At 35.5% G+C, this 25,313-nt stretch overlaps 3 protein-coding genes, 1 long non-coding RNA gene and 10 other non-coding genes across 30 annotated transcripts; 12 read left to right on the forward strand and 2 right to left on the reverse strand.

Annotated features, from left to right (window-relative positions):
- Positions 1–121: 121 nt before the first annotated feature.
- Positions 122–12,469, reverse strand: LOC147789379 (uncharacterized). Of its 17 annotated transcripts, none has more exons than XR_015411691.1 (14): positions 12,300–12,469; positions 10,888–11,043; positions 8,950–9,029; positions 8,785–8,870; positions 5,137–7,294; positions 4,497–4,641; positions 3,950–4,013; positions 2,898–2,962; positions 2,264–2,333; positions 1,625–1,769; positions 1,400–1,499; positions 1,219–1,247; positions 1,072–1,135; positions 122–267 (listed from the first exon to the last, which is right to left on the reverse strand). It is a non-coding gene; the product is annotated as an uncharacterized LOC147789379 (long non-coding RNA). The 17 variants fall into 17 exon arrangements; XR_015411688.1 differs by lacking the exons at positions 1,219–1,247; positions 1,400–1,499 and adding an exon at positions 8,068–8,173 and having other exon boundaries at positions 5,137–5,206; positions 7,217–7,294; XR_015411696.1 differs by lacking the exons at positions 1,219–1,247; positions 1,400–1,499 and adding an exon at positions 8,068–8,173 and having other exon boundaries at positions 8,785–8,844.
- Positions 342–413, forward strand: TRNAP-AGG (transfer RNA proline (anticodon AGG)). Its single transcript has one exon. It is a non-coding gene; the product is annotated as a tRNA-Pro (tRNA).
- Positions 728–799, forward strand: TRNAP-AGG (transfer RNA proline (anticodon AGG)). Its single transcript has one exon. It is a non-coding gene; the product is annotated as a tRNA-Pro (tRNA).
- On the forward strand, positions 1,429–1,500 carry TRNAP-AGG (transfer RNA proline (anticodon AGG)). The gene has a single exon. It is a non-coding gene; the product is annotated as a tRNA-Pro (tRNA).
- On the forward strand, positions 2,690–2,761 carry TRNAP-UGG (transfer RNA proline (anticodon UGG)). Its single transcript has one exon. It is a non-coding gene; the product is annotated as a tRNA-Pro (tRNA).
- TRNAP-AGG (transfer RNA proline (anticodon AGG)) lies at positions 3,436–3,507 on the forward strand. Its single transcript has one exon. It is a non-coding gene; the product is annotated as a tRNA-Pro (tRNA).
- TRNAP-AGG (transfer RNA proline (anticodon AGG)) lies at positions 4,304–4,375 on the forward strand. The gene has a single exon. It is a non-coding gene; the product is annotated as a tRNA-Pro (tRNA).
- TRNAP-UGG (transfer RNA proline (anticodon UGG)) lies at positions 5,556–5,627 on the forward strand. The gene has a single exon. It is a non-coding gene; the product is annotated as a tRNA-Pro (tRNA).
- TRNAP-UGG (transfer RNA proline (anticodon UGG)) lies at positions 6,211–6,282 on the forward strand. Its single transcript has one exon. It is a non-coding gene; the product is annotated as a tRNA-Pro (tRNA).
- On the forward strand, positions 7,011–7,082 carry TRNAP-CGG (transfer RNA proline (anticodon CGG)). Its single transcript has one exon. It is a non-coding gene; the product is annotated as a tRNA-Pro (tRNA).
- On the forward strand, positions 8,467–8,538 carry TRNAP-CGG (transfer RNA proline (anticodon CGG)). The gene has a single exon. It is a non-coding gene; the product is annotated as a tRNA-Pro (tRNA).
- A 1,947-nt stretch (positions 12,470–14,416) lies between the features above and the next one.
- LOC111809734 (adenylyl-sulfate kinase 3) lies at positions 14,417–18,795 on the reverse strand. The gene is made up of 7 exons (XM_023696134.2): positions 18,132–18,795; positions 17,888–18,028; positions 17,458–17,607; positions 17,251–17,369; positions 17,082–17,166; positions 16,928–16,974; positions 14,417–14,718 (listed from the first exon to the last, which is right to left on the reverse strand). The coding sequence occupies exons 1-7, from the start codon at positions 18,388–18,390 to the stop codon at positions 14,629–14,631; spliced, it is 891 nt and encodes a 296-aa protein (XP_023551902.2). The 5' UTR covers positions 18,391–18,795; the 3' UTR covers positions 14,417–14,628.
- Positions 18,796–20,287: 1,492 nt separating this feature from the next.
- On the forward strand, positions 20,288–21,660 carry LOC111785501 (uncharacterized). Its single transcript, XM_023665895.2, has 2 exons — positions 20,288–20,823; positions 21,343–21,660. Exons 1-2 carry the CDS (start codon positions 20,314–20,316, stop codon positions 21,514–21,516), a joined length of 684 nt encoding a protein of 227 aa, XP_023521663.2. The 5' UTR covers positions 20,288–20,313; the 3' UTR covers positions 21,517–21,660.
- A 146-nt stretch (positions 21,661–21,806) lies between these two features.
- Positions 21,807–24,616, forward strand: LOC111810370 (uncharacterized). Its single transcript, XM_087117216.1, has 4 exons — positions 21,807–22,106; positions 22,735–23,008; positions 23,803–23,863; positions 24,218–24,616. Exons 1-4 carry the CDS (start codon positions 22,039–22,041, stop codon positions 24,391–24,393), a joined length of 579 nt encoding a protein of 192 aa, XP_086973342.1. The 5' UTR covers positions 21,807–22,038; the 3' UTR covers positions 24,394–24,616.
- Positions 24,617–25,313: the final 697 nt, after the last annotated feature.

Genomic DNA, 25,313 nt, shown 5'->3' on the forward strand with positions numbered 1-25,313 from the left:
GAAGGAAAAGGATGGGAAAAGATAATGGAACTTTTTCTTTTTACAGTTACAGTATAAACGATGGCAGTTGCAATTGATGGTGAACAAGATAGAAAGAGAGGAAGAGATTGAAAAAGAAAAATAAAGCAAATAAAAATTTATTACTTTTAAGTTAAAATTAGAAAATTAGAAATAAACGCAACAGGCCAACTATTATTTTACCTTTAAGCTTACCAACCTCCATTGAAAAAAACAGCTCCTCCACCAACCACGCATCGGTCAATTGTACTACAAATCCAACATCATCAAGGCATTACTATAATTACAATTAAACAAACTTGATGAAACTAAAATAAACTATAGGGCATTTGGTCTAGTGGTATGATTCTCGCTTAGGGTGCGAGAGGTCCCGAGTTCAATTCTCGGAATGCCCCTATTGTATTCTTTTTTCATTACCTTATTCATAAGGTATATATATATATAGATCATGAGGACAGTATATATAGATCATGAGGAAAATATAAACCTAAATTTCCTAAATAAAATTCTAGAAACCTTTAGATATAGTTCAAGAGAAATAGAGCATATGATTCTTGCTTAGGGTGCAAGAGGTCCCGAGTTCAATTATCAGAATGCCCCTATTGTTTTTTTTCATTACCTTATTCATAAGGTATATATAGATCATGAGGAAAACATAAACAACCTAAATAAAATTCTAGAAACCTTTAAATATAATTCTCGAGAAATAGGGCATTTGGTCTAGTGGTATGATTCTTGCTTAGGGTGCAAGAGGTCCTGAGTTCAATTCTCGAAATGCTCCTATTATGTTTTTCCTAGATCAAGATATAAACTACCTAAATAAAATTCTAGAAACCTTTAGAATCTAATTCAAGAAGAAATAGGGCAGTCTAGGGGTATAATTCTTGCTAACGATGTGAGAGGGTCCTTTGTTCAATTCTCTTAAGAGCTCCCTATTTTCAATTCTCATTATATTATTAACAAGGAGTATATATATATATATATATTATAGATCATCTAAAACATATAAGCAACCTAAATAAAATTCAGATGACCTTCAAATATAAATCATACCAAATAATGGAGGATGAATGCTTGAATGTGTAGCAAGCCATGCCCAACATCAAGAGGATATCATCTGAATTAAAATAAAGAACAATAAATAAATTGTGTATAATCAAATAGAAATGATTCTATGCAGAATGCCCCTTCACTTTTTACCATTAACAAATTTGGTAGATCTTCAATTCCTAAGTTAGCATAAGAAAAAAAACAATCAATTTGATATGGGAGATTTTGAGTTCAATTGTTTTAGATGCCTTATGTGGCATGAGATTGTTGACTTTCTATTCATAATTTTCATTTAACCCAAAAACTTAGTGTGTTATACCAACAAGCTTACCAATCACCATTAAAAAAACTCCAACATCAGGGCATTTGGTCTAGTGGTATGATTCTCGCTTAGGGTGCGAGAGGTCCCGAGTTCAATTCTCGGAATGCCCCTGTTACATTTCTTAATTCAAATTCCATTGTATTATTCATAAGGTATATATATTTTATAGATAGATCATGAGAAACATAGAAGCAACTAAATAAAATGTCAGTAATCTTCAGATATAAATCATACCAAATAATGGAGGATGAATGCTTGAATACTAGCCAGCCATGCCATGTTCCCACTTGGAAGCACATCTATAATATATATTTATATATTTTTGACAAAAATATTTAACATTTCATAGCGACAAGGGCATGTGCCCGGCCATGAAATCCTGCATTTGATATTGGAAAATATAAGACAGCTGATCTAAGGTAGATTTTCAATTTTGTAAGAAAACAACAATCAATTTGGTAAGGGAGGTCCTGAGTTCCATTGTTTTGGATGCCGTATGGCCTTTCTATTCATAATTTTAATTTAACCCACAAATTTATTGTATTTTACCAATAAGCTTACCAACCACCATTAAAAAATAACTTCATCAACAACACATTAATAAACTAAACTGTAGCATGATTCCAACATTAAGAAGACTTAATATTAATTACGATAATTGAAATTTAAAAAACTAAGATCCTTGATTTGGGAAGCCAGAGGTCCTGAGTTCAATTTCCAGAACGACCCATTTTCTTTTACCATTTTCAAAATTTAAGCTTCCAAATGCCATTTAATTATTTGTTACATCTTTATATTTTATTGCTCAAATATTGCTAAAAGAAGAATGTAACAAAGCAACCTAAATAAAAGAGTAGGAGTGTATATGCATACCAGACATGAAGAGTGCATGCTTGAATGCCAGCCAATCAGCATCCCACCAGCTATAAACAAGGATCCTAACCTAGTTCATCAAACATTCAAGAGCAACTTAGATAAAAGTACGACCAGGTCTACATCTTCATATGTCTTACTAAAATTGAACTCCTGTATTTGATATAGGAAAAGATAGGGCAGCTGATCTAGGGGTAGATTCTCGATTTTGAAGGCAGCGTAAGAAAAAAGAATCAATTTTGTATGGGAGGTTATGAGTTCAATTGTTTAGGATATTTCGACTTTCTATTCATAATTTTCATTTCAACTAAAAACTTCTTGTGATCAAACAATTAGCTTACAAACAAGCAACTTCACCAACTACACATTAATAAACTGTACCAACTTACAATAAATTCGATTTAATGAATGCAATGTATTCAACCAGGGCATTTGGTCTAGTGGTATGATTCTCGCTTTGGGTGCGAGAGGTCCCGAGTTCGATTCTCGGAATGCCCCCTTTTTTCATTTAACATTTTCAAAATTTAAGCTTCCAAATGCCATTTAATTATTCGTTACCCCATTATATTTTATTGTTCAAGAGAAGAAGGAAAGCAAACAACCTAATTAAACTACTAAGAGTGTATATGCATACCAGAGAAGAATGATGCATGCTTTAGTGCAACCAACCAGAATCCCACCTTGAAGTTCATTTATAATCTATCATGCATATTTATAATTATGATAAGAAACTTTGATCGTTAGTTTCAAAGAGACAGGCACAAGATAATTCATAAATCAAGGCAGTTAATCCAGGATCCTAACTTAGTTCATCAATCATTCAAAAGCAACTTTGTTAAGTGCAATGAAGTCTACATCTTCATGTCCTAATTAAAAATTGAAACCTTGTTTTTGATATGGGAAAAGAAAAGCTGGTAAATTCTCAATTTCGTAAAAGTAACCCACTTGGTATGGGAGGTTTTGAGTTCAATTTTTTCCTATGCTTTATGTGGCATGACATTGTTGACTTTCTATTCATAATTTTCATTCCAACCTGATAAGCTTACCAACAGCAATTGAAAAAGAAACTTCACAAACTACACATCAATCAATTGTACCGTGGATCAACCATCAAGAAGATGCAATCTAATTTACAAATAAATTTAATTTAATGAATGTATTATACTCAACCAGGGCATTTGGTCTAGTGGTATGATTCTCGCTTAGGGTGCGAGAGGTCCCGAGTTCAATTCTCGGAATGCCCCTATTGTTTTTTTCCAATACCTTATTCATAAGGTATATATAGATCATGAGGAAACCTTTAGGTATAGTTCAAGAGAAATAGGGCATTTGGTCTAGTGGTATGATTCTTGCTTAGGGTGTGAGAGGTCTTGAGTTCAATTCTTTGTGTTTCTCCCCTATTTATTTTTTCGATTATACTTCGATGCATCGTGAGGAAGATATAAAAATAAAATTCTAGAAACCTTTAGATATGTCAAGAGAAATAGGGTCTTTGGTCTAGTGGTATGATTCTTGCTAAGATGCGAGAGGGTCCTTTGTTCAATTCTATGAAGGGGGTCCTATTGCTCTATAACTATTTTCAATTTTCATTATATTATTAACAAGGTATATATATATTTTATAGATCATGAGAAACATATAAGCAACCTAAATAAAATTCAGGTGACCTTCAAATATAAATCATACCAAATAATGGAGGATGAATGCTTGAATATGTAGCAAGCCATGCCCAACATCAAGAGGATATCATCTGAATTAAAATAAAGAACAATAAATAAATTATGTATAATCAAATAGAAATAATTCTGTGCAGAATGCCCCTTCACTTTTACCACTAACAAATTTGGTAGATTTTCAATTCCTAAGTTAGCATAAGAAAAAAACAATCAATTTGATATGGGAGATTTTGAGTTTAATTGTTTTAGATGCCTAATGTGGCATGAGATTGTTGACTTTCTATTCATAATTTTCATTTAACCAAAAACTTAGTGTGTTCTACCAACAAGCTTACCAATCACCATTAAAAAAACTCCAACATCAGGGCATTTGGTCTAGTGGTATGATTCTCGCTTAGGGTGCGAGAGGCCCCGAGTTCAATTCTCGGAATGCCCCCATTACAATTTTCTATTTCCAATTCCGTTATAATATTCATAAGGTATATATATTTTATAGATCATGAGAAACACAGAAGCAACTAAATAAAATGTCAGTAATCTTTAGATATAAATCATACCAAATAATGGAGGATGAATGCTTGAATACTAGCCAGCCATGCCATGTTCCCACTTGGAAGCACATCTATAATATATATTTATATATTTCTGACAAAAATATTTAACATTTCATAGCGACAAGGGCATGTGCCCAGCCATGAAATCCTGCATTTGATATTGGAAAATATAAGACAGCTGATCTAAGGTAGATTTTCAATTTCGTAAGAAAACAACAATCAATTTGGTAAGGGAGGTCCTGAGTTCCATTGTTTTGGATGCCGTATGGACTTTCTATTCATAATTTTCATTTAACTCAAAAATTTATTGTATTTTACCAATAAGCTTACCAACCACCATTAAAAAATAACTTCACCAACAACACATTAATAAACTGTACCATGATTCCAACATTAAGAAGACGTAATATTAATTACAATAATTGAAATTTAAAAAACATTTGGTCTAGAGGTAAGATTCTTGCTTTGGGAAGCGAGAGGTTCCTGAGTCCAATTCTCGGAACAATCCCATTTTCTTTTACCATTTTCAAAATGTAAGCTTGCAAATGTAATTTAATTATTCTTGAGCTCTTTCTATTTTATTGCTCAAAATAAGAATGTAAGAAAACAACCTAAATAAAAGACTAGGAGTGTATGTGCATACCAAACATGAAGGGTGGGTGCATGCTTGAATGCAGCCAATCAGAATCCCACCAGCTATCAAGGATCCTAACCTAGTTCATCAAACATTCAAGAGCAACTTTGCTAAAAATACGACCAGGCGTACATGATATAGGAAAAGATAGGTCAGCTGATCTAGGGGTAGATTCTCGATTTTGAAGGCAGTATAAGAAAAAAGAATCAATTTTGTATGGGAGGCTATGAGTTCAATTGTGTAGGATATTTTGACTTTCTATTCATAATTTTCATTTCAACTTAAAACTTCTTGTAATCGAACAATTAGCGTACAAACAACCAACTTCACCAACTACACATTAATAAATTGTACCATGGTTCCAACATCAAGAAGATGCAATATAACATGCGATAAATTCGATTTAATGAATGAAATATATTCAATTAGGGCATTTGGTCTAGTGGTATGATTCTCGCTTTGGGTGCGAGAGGTCCCGAGTTCGATTCTCGGAATGCCCCCTCTTTTCTTTTACCAGACATGAATGATGCATGCTTGAATGTAGCCAATCAATCCCACCTGGAACATCTATATTCATTCTATCATATGCATATTTCATAATTATGATAACAAACTTTGATCATTAGTTTCAAAAAGACAAGCACAAGACAATTCATAAACCAAGGCAGCTAATCAAGGATCCTAACTTAGTTCATCAATCATTCAAAAGCTACTTTGCTAAGTGCAATCAGGTCTACATCTTCATGTCCTAATTAAAAATTGAAACATGGTTTTTGATATCTGAAAAGAAAAGCAGTTGATTTGGTGGTAAGTTCTCAATTTCGTAGTTAGCATAAGGAAAAAAGTAACCCATTTGAATTTTTTTCTTATGCTTTTTTATGTGGCATGAGATTGTTGACTTTCTATTCATAATTTCCATTCCAACTAAAAACTTCTGGTTATCTACCAATAAGCTTACCAACCACAATTGAAAAAGAAACTTCACCAATTACACATTAATCAATTGTACCGTGGCTCAACAATCAGGAAGATGCAATATAACTTCCAATAAATTTGATTTAATGAATGTAACATAATCAACCAGGGCATTTGGTCTAGTGGTACGATTCTCGCTTTGGGTGCGAGAGGTCCCGAGTTTGATTCTCGGAATGCCCCCTTTTTGCTTTTACCATTTTCAACATTTAAGCTTCCAAATGCCATTAAATTATTCTTTACCCCTTTATATTTTATTGTTCAAGACAAGAAAGTAAGCAAACAACCTAAATAAAAGGAGTGTATATGCATACGAGACATGAATGATGCATGCTTGAATGTAGCCAATCAATCCCAATCCCACCTGGAAATTCATCTATATTCATTCTACCATAAGCAAATTTCAGAATTATGATAAGAAACTTTGATCATTAGTTTCAAAAAGACAAGCACAAGACAATTCATAAATCAAGGCAGCTAAACAAGGATCCTAACTTAGTTCATCAATCATTTAGAAGCAACTTTGCTAGGTGCAATCAGGTTCACATGTTCATGTCTTAATTAAAAATTGAAATCCTGTATTTTGATATAGGAAAAGATAAGGCTGTTGATGTGGTGGTAGATTATCAATTTCGTAGTTAGCATAAGAAAAAAAGTAATCAATTTTGTATGGGAGGTTCTGAGTTCAATTTTCTTTGGATGCCTCATGTGACATGAGATTGTTGACTTTCTATTCATAATTTTCATTTCAACGAAAAACTTCTTGTAAACTACCAATAAGCTTGCCAACCACCATTGAAAAATCAAATTCACCAACTACAGATTAATCAATTATACCGTGGTTCCAACATCAAGAAGATGCAATGTTAGTTACAATAAAAATTATTTAACGAAGTTATTATAGTCATCTAGGGCATTTGGTCTAGTGGTATGATTCTCGCTTCGGGTGTGAGAGGTCCCGAGTTCAATTCTCGGAATGCCCCTTTTTGCTCTTATCATTTTCAAATTTAAGCGTCCAGTTGTCGTTTAGTTATTCATTGACTCTCTATATTTTATTGTTTAAGAGAAGAACAGAAGCAAACAACCAAATTAAGAGACTAAGAGTGCATATGCATACCAGATATGAAGGGTGCATGCTTGAACGGAGCCAACTAGAATCCCACCTGGAAGTTCATCTATATTCAATCATGCATACCTTATAATTACGAGAAGAAACCTTGGTCATTAATTTCAAAGAGACAAGCACAAGATGATTCATAAATATCATAAATTATTTCAGGGATCCTAACTTATTTCATCAACCATTCAAAAGAAACTTTGCAAAGTACACCAAATCACTGACAACCATACAACACGAGGATCACTTCTACATCTTCATACGTCTTACTTAAAAATTGAAATCCTGTATTTGATACAGGAAACGATGAGGCAGTTGATCTGGTGGTAAATTCTCGAGTTCATATTTAGCAAAAGAGAAAAAAAATCAATTTGGTATAGGAGGTTCTGAGTTCAATTTTTTTTTTATGCCTTATGTGGCATGAGCTGTTGACTATCTATTCTTAATTACCATTTCAACCAAAAACTTCTTGTTATCTACCCATAAGTTTAGCAACCACCAACTACACATTAGTCAATTGTACCAAGGTTCCAGCATCAAGAAGTTATAATCTATTACAATGAAAAATATCAGATGATTTTCTTGCATTCAAACTATTTGATTTAGTGGCATGACTTTAGGTGCGAGATGTTCCGAATTCTATTCTCAAAATCCCCCCTCCCCCCACCATTTTCAAGGTTAAACTTCCAAATTCCGTTCCATTATTCATTAGATCTATTAGATCGTCATATTTTATACTTCAAAATATGAATGTAGTTAAACCTAAACAAAAAGACAAGGAGTCTATATATAGAGAGAGAACAAATGATGGAGGATGAATGCTTGAATAAGCAATCAGCTTGGAATCTCACCTGGAAGCACATCTATCGTGTGTAATTACATATTTCTGATAAAGATCTTTAGACATGCACAAGATAATTTGGAATGGTTGATGAAATAAATCATTGATGTGCAATCCTCAAAAAAAAAAAAAAAAAAAAGGTCAATGAGGTGTATACAACAGCACAAGACCAGATCTAAATCTCAATAAGTCTCAATTAAAAATTGATATATGATAAAGGAAAAAGGCATTTGATCTAGTGGCAGTCTCACAATTTGGGAATGGAGGTTCTGTGTTCATTTCTTAGAATGCCTCATGTGCTTGTTGACTTTCTATACACAATTTTCATTTTAAAACAAGTTCGACAATGGTGCAATGGATACATTATTCGAACTACAATAAAAAAGAATTAATTTGGTATACTCATATAGGGCATTTGGTCTAGTGGTATGATTCTTGCTTCGGGTGCGAGAGGTCCCGAGTTCGATTCTCGGAATGCCCCAAACTTTTTTTCACTGCCATTTCTAAATCTTAACTTCCAAGTTCCAGTCAACTTACATAAGATCTTTTAAACTAAGTCCAAGAGAAGAATCTTAAGTGCGCAACCTAGAAAATAAAAGACCAGGAGTCTATATGCAAAGATGCCAAATAATGGAAATGTAAGATCTTTATACTAAGTCCAAGAGAAGAATGTTAAGTAGATATAACATAAATAAAAAAATAAAAAAACAGGAGTGTAAATAGATACCAATAGTGGAGGATGAGTGCAAGAATAAGCAGCTGGCCAGCGTTCCACCTGGAAGCTCATCTATAGATCATGTTTAATGCATATTTCTGATAAGGTATTTGATGGTAAGTTTCAAATGACAAGCACAAGAAAATAAAAAATTAAGGGAGGTAGCTTGCAACCTACCTCATTTCATCAACCACTCAAAAGCAAATTTACTATGTACACAGTCATTGATGTGTTTACTGCCAAAGATAGGCCAACCACTGCAGAAAAAAAAGAACCATCAACTACACATTAGCTAAGTGCATCACAGATCCAACGTCAAGATGATATAACTTCAATTACAAAATAGAATATGGTCTAGTTATATGATTCTCAGTTTGGGTGTGAGAGTCTAAAATTCAATTCTCAAAATGCCCCAATTTCTTGAGAAATTATTGAATTGTATTTAGTGGTTATTAGGGGCATGCATATTTTTGAATTTATCCGATGATTATTAAAACCGTCATTTTTTCTTTTTTTCCAATTTCTCAGTGTTCGGTTACTTGGGTTCTAAAAAAAAAAAGAAAGTGAGTAGACAACCTCAATACTACCAATATTTATGATAAGCAGCATTCCACATGCAAGGTCTCCAAGATTGTTCATGATTTGGTCATGGGAAAACAGAGTTATCATAATGAACTTCAGCATATTACTGCAGATATTGAACTTTAGCTTTAGTCAGTCTAAAAACCACGGCAGAACCAATGATTCCCATCTATCTTTATTCCAGGTTATGCTTATGCCTTTTTCTTCTCCTTTCTTTTTCGGTAAACTTTTTCATTAGGGGAAGATCCTCTTGCGCTCTGAAAGTTATCATTCGTACACTAAATTCCTATTACAAAAACACTCCTTGGTGTGGATTTATGTAAGGGTTGGTTTAGCACGTATTCTTCCAGGGGAAATGAGAAAAAGATTCTGTTCCTCTTCATCACTATTTTTAGAACTAAATCAGTGCTTTTTTTTAGTACAACTAGAGTATGTGAATTTGAACCTCCTACCTTAAATGAAGGAGTACATGCCAATTACCATTGAGTTATGCTCCCTTTGACGAACTTCATGAAAAACACTCATATGGAGCAAAAATCCCAGGTTTTAAATTATACACACTATTTCTGGATTATAACTCAAACCACCTTTTTAAGATGTATCTCGCATCTATAATTCTACCACTACCACACATAGGGCAAGCACTAGATAATAATAAATCAAAGTAGGTAGCTTGAATCTTACTTATTCCATCTATCATGCAAAAGCAACTCATCTGAGCAAACTTTCCATTTGGTCTATTAGTTTAATTCTTCCTTTGGGTGCAAGAGATTCTGAATTGAGAAGCCTTCAAGTTGAAGTGTTTTTGACTTCTCTAAGATAAACATTCAACCATGAAAGATGGAGATACCAGCTAGAATCCAACCTAGCTCACCCAACATGCATAACTTTAGGTTTTACTTATCTTCAATAAAATGTTGCAACAAAGCAAGTAATGGTAGTAAAATCAAAGGTTTAGTTGATACGTTCCCCTATTATGGAAAATCAACATGTTTGGGTACCCTGCCCCTTAGATGCATCACTTGTATCAGTTTGCTAGAACCTTTGATTTTACTATCATTACTAGCTTCTTGTACAGAATATTCCTTTTGTAAAAATCTGATTATGATTCTAAAATAAATGTATTTCTAGAAGTCAGGCTGGACATTTGATCTACAGGTATCAGTTTGCTATGGGTGCAAGAGATCCCCAAGTTCAATTCTTGAAATGTCCCTTCTTTAGCTTCAGTTTCAACCAACCATTAGTACTACATTTTACAGTTAAAGAGAATGATTTTAACTTTCCAAACTAAAAACAAGATGGGTACATTCTTGCGTTTATATCAAATCCTCAAAAGCGGGTGCATAAAAAAACCACTAGTATCCTACCAGAAAGGTTAAAGATAACATACAGAGTTCATGTCTGACAAGATTATTAAAAAATCCAAGCAAAACGCCCCAACAGAGTTCATGTCTGACATGATGAGTTAAAAAGCAAGCCCCTTACTGCTTAGTAATATACATCAAAAGAAATAGTCAACTGCAATTTACTTACAAGAATAGGCATCAAAGAAGCAGCTGCACCTTGTATCCTGGTTGAAAGCTTGTCCACCATGTACACATTTTACTTCAAATTGGACACAACTTGTCCGCCATGTTAGAGCTCAGCAAACTAGAATTAGTAACATTCCTTGAAATTTCTTTCACCAAGCTGTATGAACATGCATCACATCAGCCAGATTTTTACAGTTAATTCAACGTCAGCAATTCAGCTTTGACATTCCCCTCTTACAAGCAAAGATCAACACAGGAAGAAAACTGAAACAACAAGATTCTTGAAAGAGGAAGAGAAAACTGGAAATCACAACCACTAAAATGCTGAACAATCTTGATAAGAGATTCAAAATATAAATGTTTTTAAAAAAATGAAAACTCACTATTTCATTGAAGAAACAGACAGCTTAAACAAAAAGAAAAGTACAAAAAAGAGGAGCACGTACAAAAGACATAAAAAATTAGATATTACAAAAGAGCAAAGAGGCTCTGATTTACAATAATGGTTTGAAACAGACGGCTGGTCCCTAATGATATAACTCTTGCTCAAGGGTTAGAGGATCTGAGTTCAATGTTTGGAACACCTACTATAACAATTTTGTAGCGATTATTCCTTCTTGAGTTACATTTTAAAGGCTTTCAATCATGTGATATGACTCTTTCTCAAGGGTTTAATTGACAATATGTATTCAATACTGTAATTTTGTCCATATGGAAAGAAGTTTCTCGTGGTACAAAATCCATATAAACTTGCGCTTCAAAATCAAATACCACAACCAGCATAGACCTAGTCGTCAACAGGCAAGCTACAAAACTAAAGACCTTTGTAGTCTAATGACTCAAAACATAGATACTTATCAAAAGACATTAGCTATCTCACAAGATTCCACTCCAGGACTGTACTGTAATGCTAAAGAATATGTTGAAAGCATACACCATCACGTGATCTTAAAGTTAAAAGAAAATATGCCATACATGACTATGTTCAAGAATCAACAAACGTGAAAATACAGTATTAATCACTTCGTAAAATCACATAACAGAGGTTCAGTAAGCGATCACTTGTTTATTTAGTGTATCATCATTCTTAATCCCCACAAACACATACAAAACATCATTTAAACGTTCGTTATTCGACATCTCATTCATCCTACAGCCGCAAAAACGAAACTACGAGATACAGCAATTAGCACACAAACTACAACTTCTTCAGAAACAAAGTAACCTAATCAACAACCAGTCTGTATACAAGAATCACACAAACACACAGCCATATAAACCACTACCTGCCACACTCTACCTGACGCTGAATTAATAAATACGGCAACGAAGCTCATGCGAAGTAAAAAAACAAAAAACAAAAAAAGCAACCACACATATCGACATGAACACGGATAGCTTAAGCAACTTCACCTGGTTTTTCTAGCAACCTTCAGAAATCACTGGTGGTACTGCCTGCGTGCTGGCCGGAAGCTTGCATGCGCCTATCTGAAAGAAACTACACGCGCCTCGCTTTCTTTGAGCTTATAATGGGAAATGCCTTCCCGCATTTTCTCGGCAAACCAAACGACCAGGAGAAAACTGTGGTGTGCGGACAAAGCTTGTCTTGATTCCAGTGCTACGTTCGTGGGCTTGTTATATCTCAGGCCCATCTCAATATCATATTCGGCCCATTTTTTGGGCCCAACCTCGGCCCAATTTATTGTAATCACAATAAAACATACCTTAGATTCTATTATTGTTTCTTTGCGTGTAATTAGCGTATTTATCTACCAAACTATGCTCAAATTTATAGATGTTATTCTTTAATTCATTAGGATAAAATATTTTTAAACGTACGTATTTCGCACTATTAGGAGTAAACTCATACTTGGACGGTCAACGTACACGTGAGATAAATTACAGCTCACCTTCTACTGAGCCCTTATAAACATACACGTTTTTTTTTTTCAATTCAAAATACTCGTACCCTAATCTTTCTTGAATGACGAATAGGCATATGCTAGATTTAATTTGTAAATCTTCTCATATACTCAATGTGGAGAATCGTTAGTCATATTATTCCGAACATTTAATAATTTGGCTCACAAATCGATAAGGGGACAAATATGTTCGATAAAAAGAAACATAGTAAAGGGTAAGACGGTGTTAGTCGCAACATGAGAATGACACGTGTTGGAGAAGATATAGGTGACATCTAGCACGTTTCATTATACCAATCACGGGTAGAAATGGTGTTTAAAAGCTTAATTTTTAAAAACAATAAAAAACAAAAACTCAAATCGTTATCCAACATGACGTGATGATCGTCTTTTTTTTATGGTATTAGTCAACGCAGAATCCCATACCATTCTTTATAATTTTACGGTAGAATCATTTATTGTCCATTTAATAAAACAAAATAAAAAAAAAACATATAATTTAAGATTTTAATTCATATTTGTTCAAATGTTTCATGTCATTAAAAAAAAAAGATACGTTTAAATTTAAACGAACACGACTCTCCACAATTGACTCCTTTGGAGTCTTAGTCATTTTTTACTGCATTCGAGGAGACATGATCATTCCCTAAATTAGCCGATGTGGGACTTTCATCATCCAACACCTCCCCTCGAACAAAGTGAGCCTCCCCTTAATTGAGGCTCGACTCGACTCCTTTGGAGTCTTAGTCATTTTTTACTGCATTCGAGGAGACATGATCATTCCCTAAATTAGCCGATGTGGGACTTTCATCATCCAACACCTCCCCTCGAACAAAGTGAGCCTCCCCTTAATTGAGGCTCGACTCGACTCCTTTGGAGTCTTAGTCATTTTTTACTGCCTTCCTCCCCTTAATTGAGGCTCGACTCGACTCCTTTGGAGTCTTAGTCATTTTTTACTGCCTTCGAGGAGGCTTGGAGGCTTGACTCCTTTTTCTTTTGGAGTTCTTTGTTCGATATTTGAGAATTTACCAATCTATTGGTACGAGGCTTGACTCCTTTTTCTTTTGGAGTTCTTTGTTCGATATTTGAGAATTTACCAATCTATTGGTACGAGGCTTGACTCCTTTTTCTTTTGGAGTACTCCTTTTTCTTTTGGAGTTCTTTGTTCGATATTTGAGAATTTACCAATCTATTGGTACGAGGCTTGACTCCTTTTTCTTTTGGAGTTCTTTGTTCGATATTTGAGAATTTACCAATCTATTGGTACGAGGCTTGACTCCTTTTTCTTTTGGAGTTCTTTGTTCGATATTTGAGAATTTACCAATCTATTGGTACGACTAAGTTTAGAGCATGACTCTGATACCATGTTAAACGAACACGACTCTCCACAATGGTATGATATTGTTCACTTTGAGCATAAGCTCTCCGCTTTGCTTTGGGCTTCCCCAAAATGCCTCATCCCAATGGAGTTAGTATTCTTCACTTATAAACCCATGACCATTCACTAAATTAGCCGATGTGGGACTTTCATCATCCAACATAAATGACTAAAAATAAAATATATTAAAATTATAGGGACTAAATTCGAATAACGAAAAGTACGAGGACTAAATCAGAAAGAACCAAATATTTTAATACCATATATATACATACCCTGTTTGAAAGAAGTCTACATTACATATATGGCAAGGTGAATTGCCTTCGTTCCTATCTGTATTGCAGAAAAGAATTGGATAAAGAAGAACCAAATCAGACGCAACCAAACAAAGCTGTGGTCGGTCAAGTAGGGTTAAAGCCCCCTTTCTAGTAGGGTTTGAGTTTTAAGCCTGCAGGAAGCCCTTCTGCTCAAGGTAACTCATTACTTTCTCTGCCATCTCACATGGGGAGCCTCCATTGTTCTTCAGTACTATCTGAAACCCAACAAGTTCAAAAGGGGCTCCCAATCAGCTTCCTAAACAATGAATCATTTATAACACAAGCCGTTATATTCATTAGTCTTCTTCTAAGCCCACCACGAGTAGATATTATCCGTTTTGGCCCGTTACGCGTCACTATTAGCTTTACAGTTTTAAAACGCGTCTACTAGGGAGAGGTTTACACACCCTTGTAAGAAATGTATCGTTCCCCTCTCCAACCGATGTAGGATCTCGCAATCCACCCCCTTGGAGCCCAGCGTCCTCGCTGGCACACCCCAAATGTTTAGCTATGATATCATTTGTAACAATCTAAGCCCACTGCAAGTAGATATTGTTCACTTCTTACAATTTTAAAATGCATCTACTAGGGAGTGGTTTCCACACCCTTATAAGGAATGTTTCGTTCCCCTCTCCAATTGATGTGCGATCTCATAATCCACCTCTCTTGGGGCCCAGCAAGGACGCTGACACACCGCCCAGTGTCTAGCTCTAATATCATTTGTAACAGTCCAAGCCCACCGTACTATCTGCTTTGATCCGTTACGTATCACTATTAGCCTTACGGTTTTAAAACGCGTCTACTAGGGAGAGGTTTCCACACTCTTGTAAGAAATGTATCGTTCCCCTCTCCAATCGATGTAGTATCTCACAATCCACTCCCCCTTGGAGCCCAGCGTCCTCGGTGGCACACCCCCCAGTGTTTAGCAATGATATCATTTGTAACAACTCAAGCCCACCGCAAGTAGATATTGTTCACTTCTTACAATTTTAAAACACGTCTACTAGGGAGTGGTTTCCACACCCATATAAGGAATGTTTCGTTCCCCTCTCCAACCGATGTGGGATCTCACAATCTACCCCCTTGGAGTCCAGCGTTCTCGCTGACACACTGTCCGGTGTCTGACTCTAATATCATTTGTAACAGCCCAAGCCCACCGTTAGTAGATATTGTCCGCTTTGACGCGTTACATATCACTATTAGCCTTACGGTTTTAAAACACATCTACTAGGGAGAGGTTTCCACATCCTTGTAAGAAATGTATCATTCCCCTCTCCAACTGATGTAGGATCTCACAATCCACCCCCCCTTGGAGCCCAGCGTCCTCGGTGGCACACCCCCCAGTGTTTAGCAATGATATCATTTGTAACAACCCAAGCCCACCGCAAGTAGATATTGTTCACTTCTTACAATTTTAAAACACGTCTACTAGGGAGTGGTTTCCACACCCATATAAGGAATGTTTCGTTCCCCTCTCCAACCGATGTGGGATCTCACAATCTACCCCCTTGGAGTCCAGCGTTCTCGCTGACACACTGTCCGGTGTCTGACTCTAATATCATTTGTAACAGCCCAAGCCCACCGTTAGTAGATATTGTCCGCTTTGACGCGTTACATATCACTATTAGCCTTACGGTTTTAAAACACATCTACTAGGGAGAGGTTTCCACATCCTTGTAAGAAATGTATCATTCCCCTCTCCAACTGATGTAGGATCTCACAATCCACCCCCCCTTGGAGCCCAGCGTCCTCGGTGGCACACCCCCCAGTGTTTAGCAATGATATCATTTGTAACAACCCAAGCCCACCGCAAGTAGATATTGTTCACTTCTTACAATTTTAAAACACGTCTACTAGGGAGTGGTTTCCACACCCATATAAGGAATGTTTCGTTCCCCTCTCCAACCGATGTGGGATCTCACAATCTACCCCTTTGGAGTCCAGCATTCTCGCTGACACACTGTCCGGTGTCTGACTCTAATATCATTTGTAACAGCCCAAGCCCACCGTTAGTAGATATTGTCCGCTTTGACCCGTTACATATCACTATTAGCCTTACGATTTTAAAACACGTCTACTAGGGAGAGGTTTCCACATCCTTGTAAGAAATGTATCATTCCCCTCTCCAACTGATGTAGGATCTCACAATCCACCCCCCCTTAGAGCCCAGCGTCCTCGGTGGCACACCCCCTAGTGTTTAGCTATGATATCATTTGTAACAACCCAAGCTCAACGCAAGTAGATATTGTTCACTTCTTACAATTTTAAAACACGTATACTAGGGAGTGGTTTCCACACCCTTATAAGGAATGTTTCGTTCCCCTCTCCAACCGATATGGAATCTCCTCAATGCAGTAGAAGCATTAATCTTTTGCAAGAATGTTTAAAAGATATGATCCATTTTCCTCTATAATTTGGAATTACCTCACAGTTCAATGGTACTTCATACGGATCATCAATACCGGTAAAGCCTGCAAAATATGAGATTTCGTTCAGTCGATCGACAAGTTATGAACTTCGAGCCAATATTTAAGATCATCAGTTAAATCTAAGGAAGATGATAACAAGTTTCAGTGACCTTTGATCTTCCCCGCCCGTGCAAGCTTATACAGTCCTTTTGCATCTCTTGCTTCACAAACTTCAAGAGAAACATCCATGAACACCTATATATTTTTGGCACATTTTTGTCATGCAAGGTAAAATAGAAGCCTGCTCAAAATCCATGGTATGCATAAATGAAGAACAACCTCAATAAAATATCCATCAGGCAAAATGGCACGACAAGCATCTCGATCCCTTCGATATGGAGATATCAAACTAGCAATGCAAATAACTCCGGCATTGGCAAACAGTTTCGCAACCTCACCTAATTTACAGAAGAGATATACTTAGCAATCATGAACAGCCCAATCCAAACCGTTATAAATAAACCGAACTTCCCAAGCAAGACTCACCGATCCTCCTTATGTTCTCGGCACGATCTTCCGCTTTAAAACCAAGGTCGCGGTTCAAGCCATGCCTGACATTATCCCCATCAAGGATATAAGCCAACTTCCCCATTTTGTATAAGATTTGATTCAAGGCACAGGCCACACAGCTCTTCCCTGCAAGTTAGCTAAGCATATTTAGACAAATTGGGTCAGCTCCAAAGAGTTCCAAACCCAACTTAGCCAACATTTTTGCTATCCTTTTCACATAAATCTTTTAAAAGATGACCAGAAAAATCAAACTCAAACATCTCATGGTTAGGTTTGATCAATTATCCAAGTTTACAACAAAAGAATCGTGTCGGTTAACCGATGCATACACGAACTCGACCAATTTCATTTGAAGATTATCTAAACAACAGGTTAATTGATCATAGCTAAGGCTAAATTGGCAAACCTGAGCCACTAAGACCAGTGATCCATATGACACATCCTTTCTGTTCTAGTAGGCTCTGTCTTTCAATCTTTCCAACAGAACATTCATGCCATTTGATGTTAGTAGAATTTCCAACGGTGGACAACACGCCAAGATTTTTGCCTGATTGATAAGCATTTTGTTAATCTGGACAGCTTAAACTCAGACCATGAAGAACAACATTCGACACCACTAATATCAAAATAAATCAAAATAGAAGCAATACCAGAGTTCCTAGCATGTCCATTGCCCAAGGTAGCATCGAAATCAGTCTCACAATCACTCTTAACCAAACCATCGACCTTCCGATTGACAATCGCCGCCCTCGAACCCGTCTTCTCAACCTCATCCAGCAAAGCCACTGTCGATCTAAGCCTAATCCTATTGGGAAACCTCGCAAACCCAATCGCCGGCGGCGAAAAGGACTGGCGGTGAAGCGACGGCGCTACGAAACGCGGCAACGAAATTCCCCCAATCGCAACCATATCTCACGCACATCTCAATAGGAAAACACTATCGAATCAATAATAAATAGAGAAACGAAAAAATAAGAACCAAGTGAGGAAATCGAGGGAAATGGGAAGCCATTATTGGTCGAATGGCGGAGACTCTATCCTGTTCTTTTCCGCCATAACAATTAATGACCGGTGAAGAAAAAAAATAGAATCACGAGCCCTTTTGGCAACGACCCCTCGTTTTGAACCTTTGATTTTGATTATCCTTCTTCCCGGAAATTTATGAACTGTAGAAGAAGAATGCGGAGCCGGAGCGTGCGGAACAGCGAGCCGTCCGGCGAAGAAGAAGCGAACGACGCCGTTTAAGACCCGACGGTGTAATAACGCAATAAGTTGTCGTTGGAAGGACCCGACACGACGACGAAAATTTAAAAATTATTTAATTACAATATATATATATATATATATATATATATATAATCTGAGTCTTGACACTCTGGCTGCCCTAAAAAGTATTTATTTAATTTTTTTTAAATATTTATAGGAATATTACGAATTGCTATTTAATTTGGTTCGCACGTATTTTTTAGGAATAATAAACATTATGATAAAATTCCATTTTCAAAAATTTAAAATATTTATTTTAGTTTTTAATTATTTTAATTAATTTTATTTTGGGCTACGTTACTCGGTATAGGTCGTGGTTCGAGTATCTTGATTTAAATAATTTTAGATAACAAAAAAATAAGGAAGTAAAAAATAAATATGAACTTATCCACTAAATATTATATAAAATAAAATAAAATAAAAAAAATTCATCGGTTAGACTAAAGTGGAACCACTTTATTGACCATTTAAAGAATAATTTTAATATGGCAAGTATTTAAAATAAAATTATTGTTTTTATTATTATTAAAAATGCTTTTTAGAATAAAGAAAAAAAGTTTAAATTTGATTCTCTTTGATTTTGTGTCATTAATATTTTTACTTTAATTGAGTCACGTCACATGAATAATTATATTTAAATTATTTAAATTATCTAATTTATTGTATAAAAAATATCATTATTCTTGTGACATCGAGTAAAAGAGAGATACATGAATGAACTAAGATCATATTCAAATGAGAACAATCTATGTGATATGACTAATAAAATACTAAAAGTTAGTACCTATACCAACAAGATGCATAGTTTGTTCGTAATTTAATTAAAGGAACTTCAAAATTAAACGTGAGTTGCTTGAAACAATTTTATATTGGATGATCAGTGTTAGACGAACACAACTCTCCACATGGTAAGTATGATATTGTCCACTTTAAGCATAAAAGTCTCATGGCTTTGCTTTGGGCTTCCCCAAAAGGAAGCAGACTAATGGATAGAGTATTCTTTGATTATAAACCCATGATCATTCCATAAATTAGTCGATGTGGGACTTTCATCATCCAACACCTCTCCTCGAACAAAGTACGTCTCCCCTTAATCGAGGCTCGACTCTTTTTTCTTTTTGGAGTCGTAGTCATTTTTTACTATGCCTTCGTGGAGGCTCGACTCCTTTTCTTTTGGAGTGCTTTGTTCGACATTTGAGGATTTACCAATCTATCGACACAACTAAGTTTAGGGTATGACTCTAATACCATGTTAGACGAATACGACTCTCCACAATGGTATGATATTGTCCACTTTGAGCATAAGCTCTCATGGCTTTACTTTTGGGCTTCTACAAAGAGTAAAGCCATGATCATTCCCTAAATTAGTCGAGGTCTCTATATTAGCCGAGGTGGGACTTCCATCATCCAACAACCAGAACCTACCTGAGAAAACAAAACATGTATAGAAATAAGTAACCTGACTATATAAAATTAAAAATTAAAAATAAATAAATAAATAAAATAAAATTATTGCACCGACTCCATGTCGACATGTCAATCACAGCCTTCAAACGCCCGCCATCAATGGAGCTCACAGTCCCAATTCCCCGAATCCCCCAAAATTTCTCCCCAATTCACAGAGCCCTAACTAAATTCCACGTCACTTCCTCATCCTCATCCAAAAGCCCTAATTTCCAATTACCGCTTCCATCAAAATCGCTCAAACCTCCGAAAGCCCTAATCGCTCCAAGAGGCGAAGAATTTCCGACGATGGCGGAGATCCTGGCGGCCGGCGAGGCCCAGAATATAAGCCTCCGGCTGCAAACGTTAGGGCCGTTTTTCCGAATAACGGCGAAAAGTTTGGAATCGCAGCGAGAGATTGGGAAGGCCGAGGGGTTGATACGAGTGTGGTTGCGAGGGAGGATTCTTCACCTGGATTCAATTCGATTGAAGCGAGAGAGCTTGGGAATGGAGAAATCGATCTTTGGACTCGGATTGTTCATCGGCGCTGTTGCGATTCGGTATGGGTATGATTGTGGTTGCAGGACGGCGGAGTTATTGGCCATCAATGACTCCGATCTTTACCATTCTAAGGTTGTTTTCTTCTCTATCATTTTTCACCTCTTTTTTTCTGGATAGAATTTGTAAAACATAATTAAAATTGATATTACAGTTTGTTATATAAAATTGATATTTTGAGACGAAACTAATATTAAAGTTCAAAAATATATTTTTTTAAATAAAATTCTAAAGGATTGGGGCAGATTATAATATTTTTTAAATCTATTTCTAATTTTTTTTCAAAAATAAGTTACTCATTATCTAATTATTTATTTAAATTTTTTTAGTAATAAATTTTTATTTTCAATTTATTTTTAAATTATTTAATTAAAATTTGTAGGATGAAAATTTACATTTTTAATAATAAAAAATTATTTCTAATCTAGTTAGAGAAATTAATCTACCGCAACTTAATTCATAAAATTTTCATTAATTTGAACCCAATTCTTTGTATGATGTTTTCGGATCATCCAGTCTTTTAAATGTTATATTTTATATATTTTGAATGAAAAGAAATATATTGAGGTTTAACATTGGTCACGTGTTTGGCAGCTCGTTAGATTCTACACAAGGATCGGGTTCAAGAGTGTGTATGAAGTGAGTGGTTCGAAGGTAGGAGACATTGGGGACATGTTGGTGTGGGGAGGGGTTGGGACTAGAATGGATGCTCCCATTGAAGCCCTTCTACTTAAATGGTGTTCACGGTTCAAATCCCGGTCATCTTAACCCACAAAACGTCCACCAACGATGTACAACGTATCGTATACTTAGTTCGAGCTTATATAGAGAAAAATGTATTTATATGTTAATTTAATATATTTATTTAATGTAAATGATGCAAGTTAATTAAAATATTTTTTTCAGATTAAATATTTATATGACTTGCCTTTACCTATATTAGTTAATTTTTATATAATTTTAACAAAAAGAAATTAGTATTTAAAATATTTAAAGAATTATTATTAAAATTTTATTAATCTAACATTTATATTGAAAAAAGGGTTGAATTAAATAATAATTATATAATTTGAATATAACTTATGAGAGTCAAATTTCCATATAATTATTAATTACATCCTTGATTAATAAATAATAAGTTTTATTTTATTTATTTATTTTTTTCTGGAAGTTTGACACGTCACTTCACTTCCCCGCGAGATGAAGCCCTAACTTCCCACCCCCTGTTTTAGTGTTTTTCACTTCCATTTTTTTTTTCTTTGACACAGAGAACAAGACGGCGCGAAGCAAATGTCGCGTCGTGAAATTCGGGAATCCGACTCCAATCGCCATCGTTCCAGATTCGATGGAGAATCCAGGTACCTTACTTCTCTTTGTCTGATTGTATTTCCATTTCTCTAAGTTCATTGACTTTTGTTCGGTTTCAATGGATTGTCTTTGTGTTAGCTTCCATTAAGGTTCCGGAATTTCCATAATTTTGCCCCAGTATGCTAGAGTGTCGGCGTGCGTGAAATTTGTTGATGATGTTTGCTTTGATGTTGTCGTATTTCAAGCTTCAAGTTACGTAGAACATGTGTTTTGATTGTTACGAAAGAAATGACTCGACAGTTGCTTTTGCAATGCGCAGTCTAGTAGTGCTTATGTCTATTAGTTCTAGTTTCAAATTACTTCATGGTTATTGATGGCTACTCAGTACCGCGCCATTGCTATCAGCCCTGCATTATGCCAATTCAATTTCCTCTAGTTCCAAAACGCTCTAAACAAATATTAATTTTCACTTTTTTGCTTAGTCAAAAGTGAGGGATGTGAAGAGAAATGCATTACCATATTTGGATATTGCAGCAATAAGATGGATTCATTCTTTTCCTTCCAATTGAATCAAAACAATACTTAAGATAGAACAAGTGATTAATGTGTTTCAAGTATCGTGTTATACTTAATCATGGAACTCTGGCATGACATGAATATGTGGCTTATTGTTACTAGTCCCAAGAGGTCAAGGAGGGACAGGAAAACATTAGAGGAGAAGTTATCTAGAAACTCTAGTTCTCATGTTGAAGATAATAAAGATCGGGATCTGAAACATGGGCTTCAACATGAGGGGCAAGATATGATACCCCATGAGTGTTCATCAGCACTTGATTCTAAGCCAGAATATGGGGTTAGCAAAGGAGCAAACAGGAACAGTGATAGGAGGGATAGAAGGACTAAACATTCAATGAATCCCACTGAAGTACCACGATCAAGATCTTATTTTCAGGTTTGTACTAAATTAAAGATTGTTTTTCAATTAATTTTGATAATTTCTTCCTTAGTTTTTGAAAAATTAACATTAGTCTAGTTTGTTTGTCCTAAATTTCATGGTTTTATTGGCAGCATCTTAAGGCTCAGCATTGAACCATTTTTTAGTCTGTCATCTCAATAGCTGTAATTGCTATTATTCATTGCTTCTTTTCATATGAGCTGCTGAAGGGGGACTGCTGCAAAATATGGGCATAAAAATTACCTGACTTGGTCTTCTTCGAGATATCGTTGTACCTTCCTGGATATAAATGAACTATTGTGGGGATTTCCTTTGAATTTCATGAAATTCATGATCTACATTATATTTCATTCAAACATGTTGGATGCAATACAAGTGGTCATAGACCGCAGCCAATGTCTTCTTGAAGTGAAATGAGGTAATTTTTTTGAGAGATTGTTTAAAGTAGGCATCTCAGCCAGAGCATTCCCTTCCTTGATAAAATAAAGCCGTAGGATATGTTGTAACATGCTTTTTGTTGGGTCAACAAATGGATACATATATTTTTTGAGATCTTTTATTTTGATAGCTATGGAATTTCATCATCCACATTACTAAAACTAAATAGCTTATCTCAGTAATAATTCTCTTTTCTCTGTATTTCTCTCTCCTTCTGCTTTTCCCATTCTTTGCTGCAATTTAGATTCCCCAACATTTTGCTGGGCTGATGTTATTGGAATCTTGTTCAGCCCTGTGCTTTCAAGTGCATCCATGTATATTACTTAGGCTTGCCTGTGCATGTCTTGTAACAGCATGTCAAACGTGGTAATGATGGGCAAGTTGGTCAAAGCTTTGGTCGGAGTGCAACTAGGGGTTGAGTTTCTTACTTCCTTTTAAGCCCCAATTCCAACTCTTTTTCAAGTTCTCTTCCTTATTTTTTCTCTTCTTACACGCCATGAGTACAGGTACACAAAGGACACGATGTTTAGTCTACTCTTTGTAACATTACTGATCAAAGCTATTGCACATGTATTATTATTGTTGTTGTTGTTGTTATTGTTATTTCGACTCTCATAAATGTTATTCTAAATATTTGGAGCAACTAAAAGATACTATTGTTTTTGTAGTTTATGTAGTCGTGCATGGGAAACTTTAGAATATCTCTTCAACCTTTCCATTCTTGTTTCTCTTCTCATGATTTAGTATCTGGGTTTGCCTTCTTTTTAGAGCGTGGTTGGTGGAAGGACTCAAGGGAGAAGGAGAAGGATAACGATAGGGCATCTGGGAAGGGAACAGCTTATAATTCACAGCAAAGAAATGAGATGCCACAAGCCGTGAGAGACGATAGCCACCGTGATGAGTCTTCAAAACTGGAGGATTCAAGTGTACTTGCTAGATACTAGGTGGTGTGCCAACGAGGACGCTGTCCGGGGTGGATTGTGAGATCCCACATCGATTAGAGAATTGAATGAAACATTCCTTAAGAACGTGGAAACCTCTCCTAATAGACGCGTTTTAAAACCTTGAGGAAAAGTCTGAAACGAAAATTTCAAAGAAGACAATATATGTAATGAATATTATATTTATTTATTTAAAGAAAATATTTTATAGCAATTTCGTTTTCAAGCACCCTTACAAATGGCCTCGTAGTGTCCTCGTTGGACCATTTTCCCATTCATTGTCACCATTTTCCCAAGAATTTTTTTTACTTTCCAATAATATAATCTCAGCCATACAAATAGTGTAGATTTCAAAAATTCTATCAGAAAGATCCCACAAGAAAAACTAAATATTTTTTATAAGAGCATAGAAACCTATCTCTATGGTAGACGGTTTTAAAAACTTTGAGGGAAAGTGGTGAAGGGAAAGCAAAAAATGGACAATATCTACTGACTTCACACACGTTTAAAAATTAATAGATATATTTAAAATAGACGAAAAACAAGATTTTCTATTTAAAGAAGTACAATAATTGTTGGCTAGTTTATATATTTTTTTTTATGTGGAAATTTATATAGAATTTATTGGTGTGTTGGCACGAAAAGTCGATGATCATCGATCTATAAATTAGAAACAGATAGGAAAAAGTTGTGAGGAAAGCATGCAAAAGGAGTGTGATAAAGTGAGTGAAAGCAAGAGCCCGTAAGAAATATTGTGAGCGGAAGAATTGAGAGTAGAGATGTTTATGAGGCGGGGCTGGAACGGAGAAGTCTTTCCCATTTCCATTTTTGTCCCTTATTTCATTTTCGATTGTGTCAGAGTTGCTTTGTATTTTTTAAATTATTATTTCTTAAAGTATTTAAGAATATTATTGAAATATTTA

This window comes from Cucurbita pepo, chromosome 14 (genome assembly GCF_057944985.1).
Source record: "Cucurbita pepo subsp. pepo isolate OVF chromosome 14, ASM5794498v1, whole genome shotgun sequence".
Classification (NCBI taxonomy): domain Eukaryota; kingdom Viridiplantae; phylum Streptophyta; class Magnoliopsida; order Cucurbitales; family Cucurbitaceae; genus Cucurbita; species Cucurbita pepo.

Bases quoted from the DNA above. Each gene is read 5' to 3' on its own strand.
- LOC111809734 (XM_023696134.2), bottom strand. From the start codon at position 18,390: ATGGTTGCGATTGGGGGAATTTCGTTGCCGCGTTTCGTAGCGCCGTCG. The intron at 18,029-18,131 runs GTATTGCTTCTA...CTTATCAATCAG, and splicing joins TGGACATGCTAGGAACTCTG to GCAAAAATCTTGGCGTGTTG. The intron at 14,719-16,927 runs GTAATTCCAAAT...GTTGGGTTTCAG, and splicing joins AAGTACCATTGAACTGTGAG to ATAGTACTGAAGAACAATGG.
- LOC111785501 (XM_023665895.2), top strand. From the start codon at position 20,314: ATGGAGCTCACAGTCCCAATTCCCCGAATCCCCCAAAATTTCTCCCCA. The intron at 20,824-21,342 runs GTTGTTTTCTTC...CGTGTTTGGCAG, and splicing joins CCGATCTTTACCATTCTAAG to CTCGTTAGATTCTACACAAG.
- LOC111810370 (XM_087117216.1), top strand. From the start codon at position 22,039: ATGTCGCGTCGTGAAATTCGGGAATCCGACTCCAATCGCCATCGTTCC. The intron at 23,009-23,802 runs GTTTGTACTAAA...GTCTTGTAACAG, and splicing joins GATCAAGATCTTATTTTCAG to CATGTCAAACGTGGTAATGA. The intron at 23,864-24,217 runs GTTGAGTTTCTT...CCTTCTTTTTAG, and splicing joins TGGTCGGAGTGCAACTAGGG to AGCGTGGTTGGTGGAAGGAC.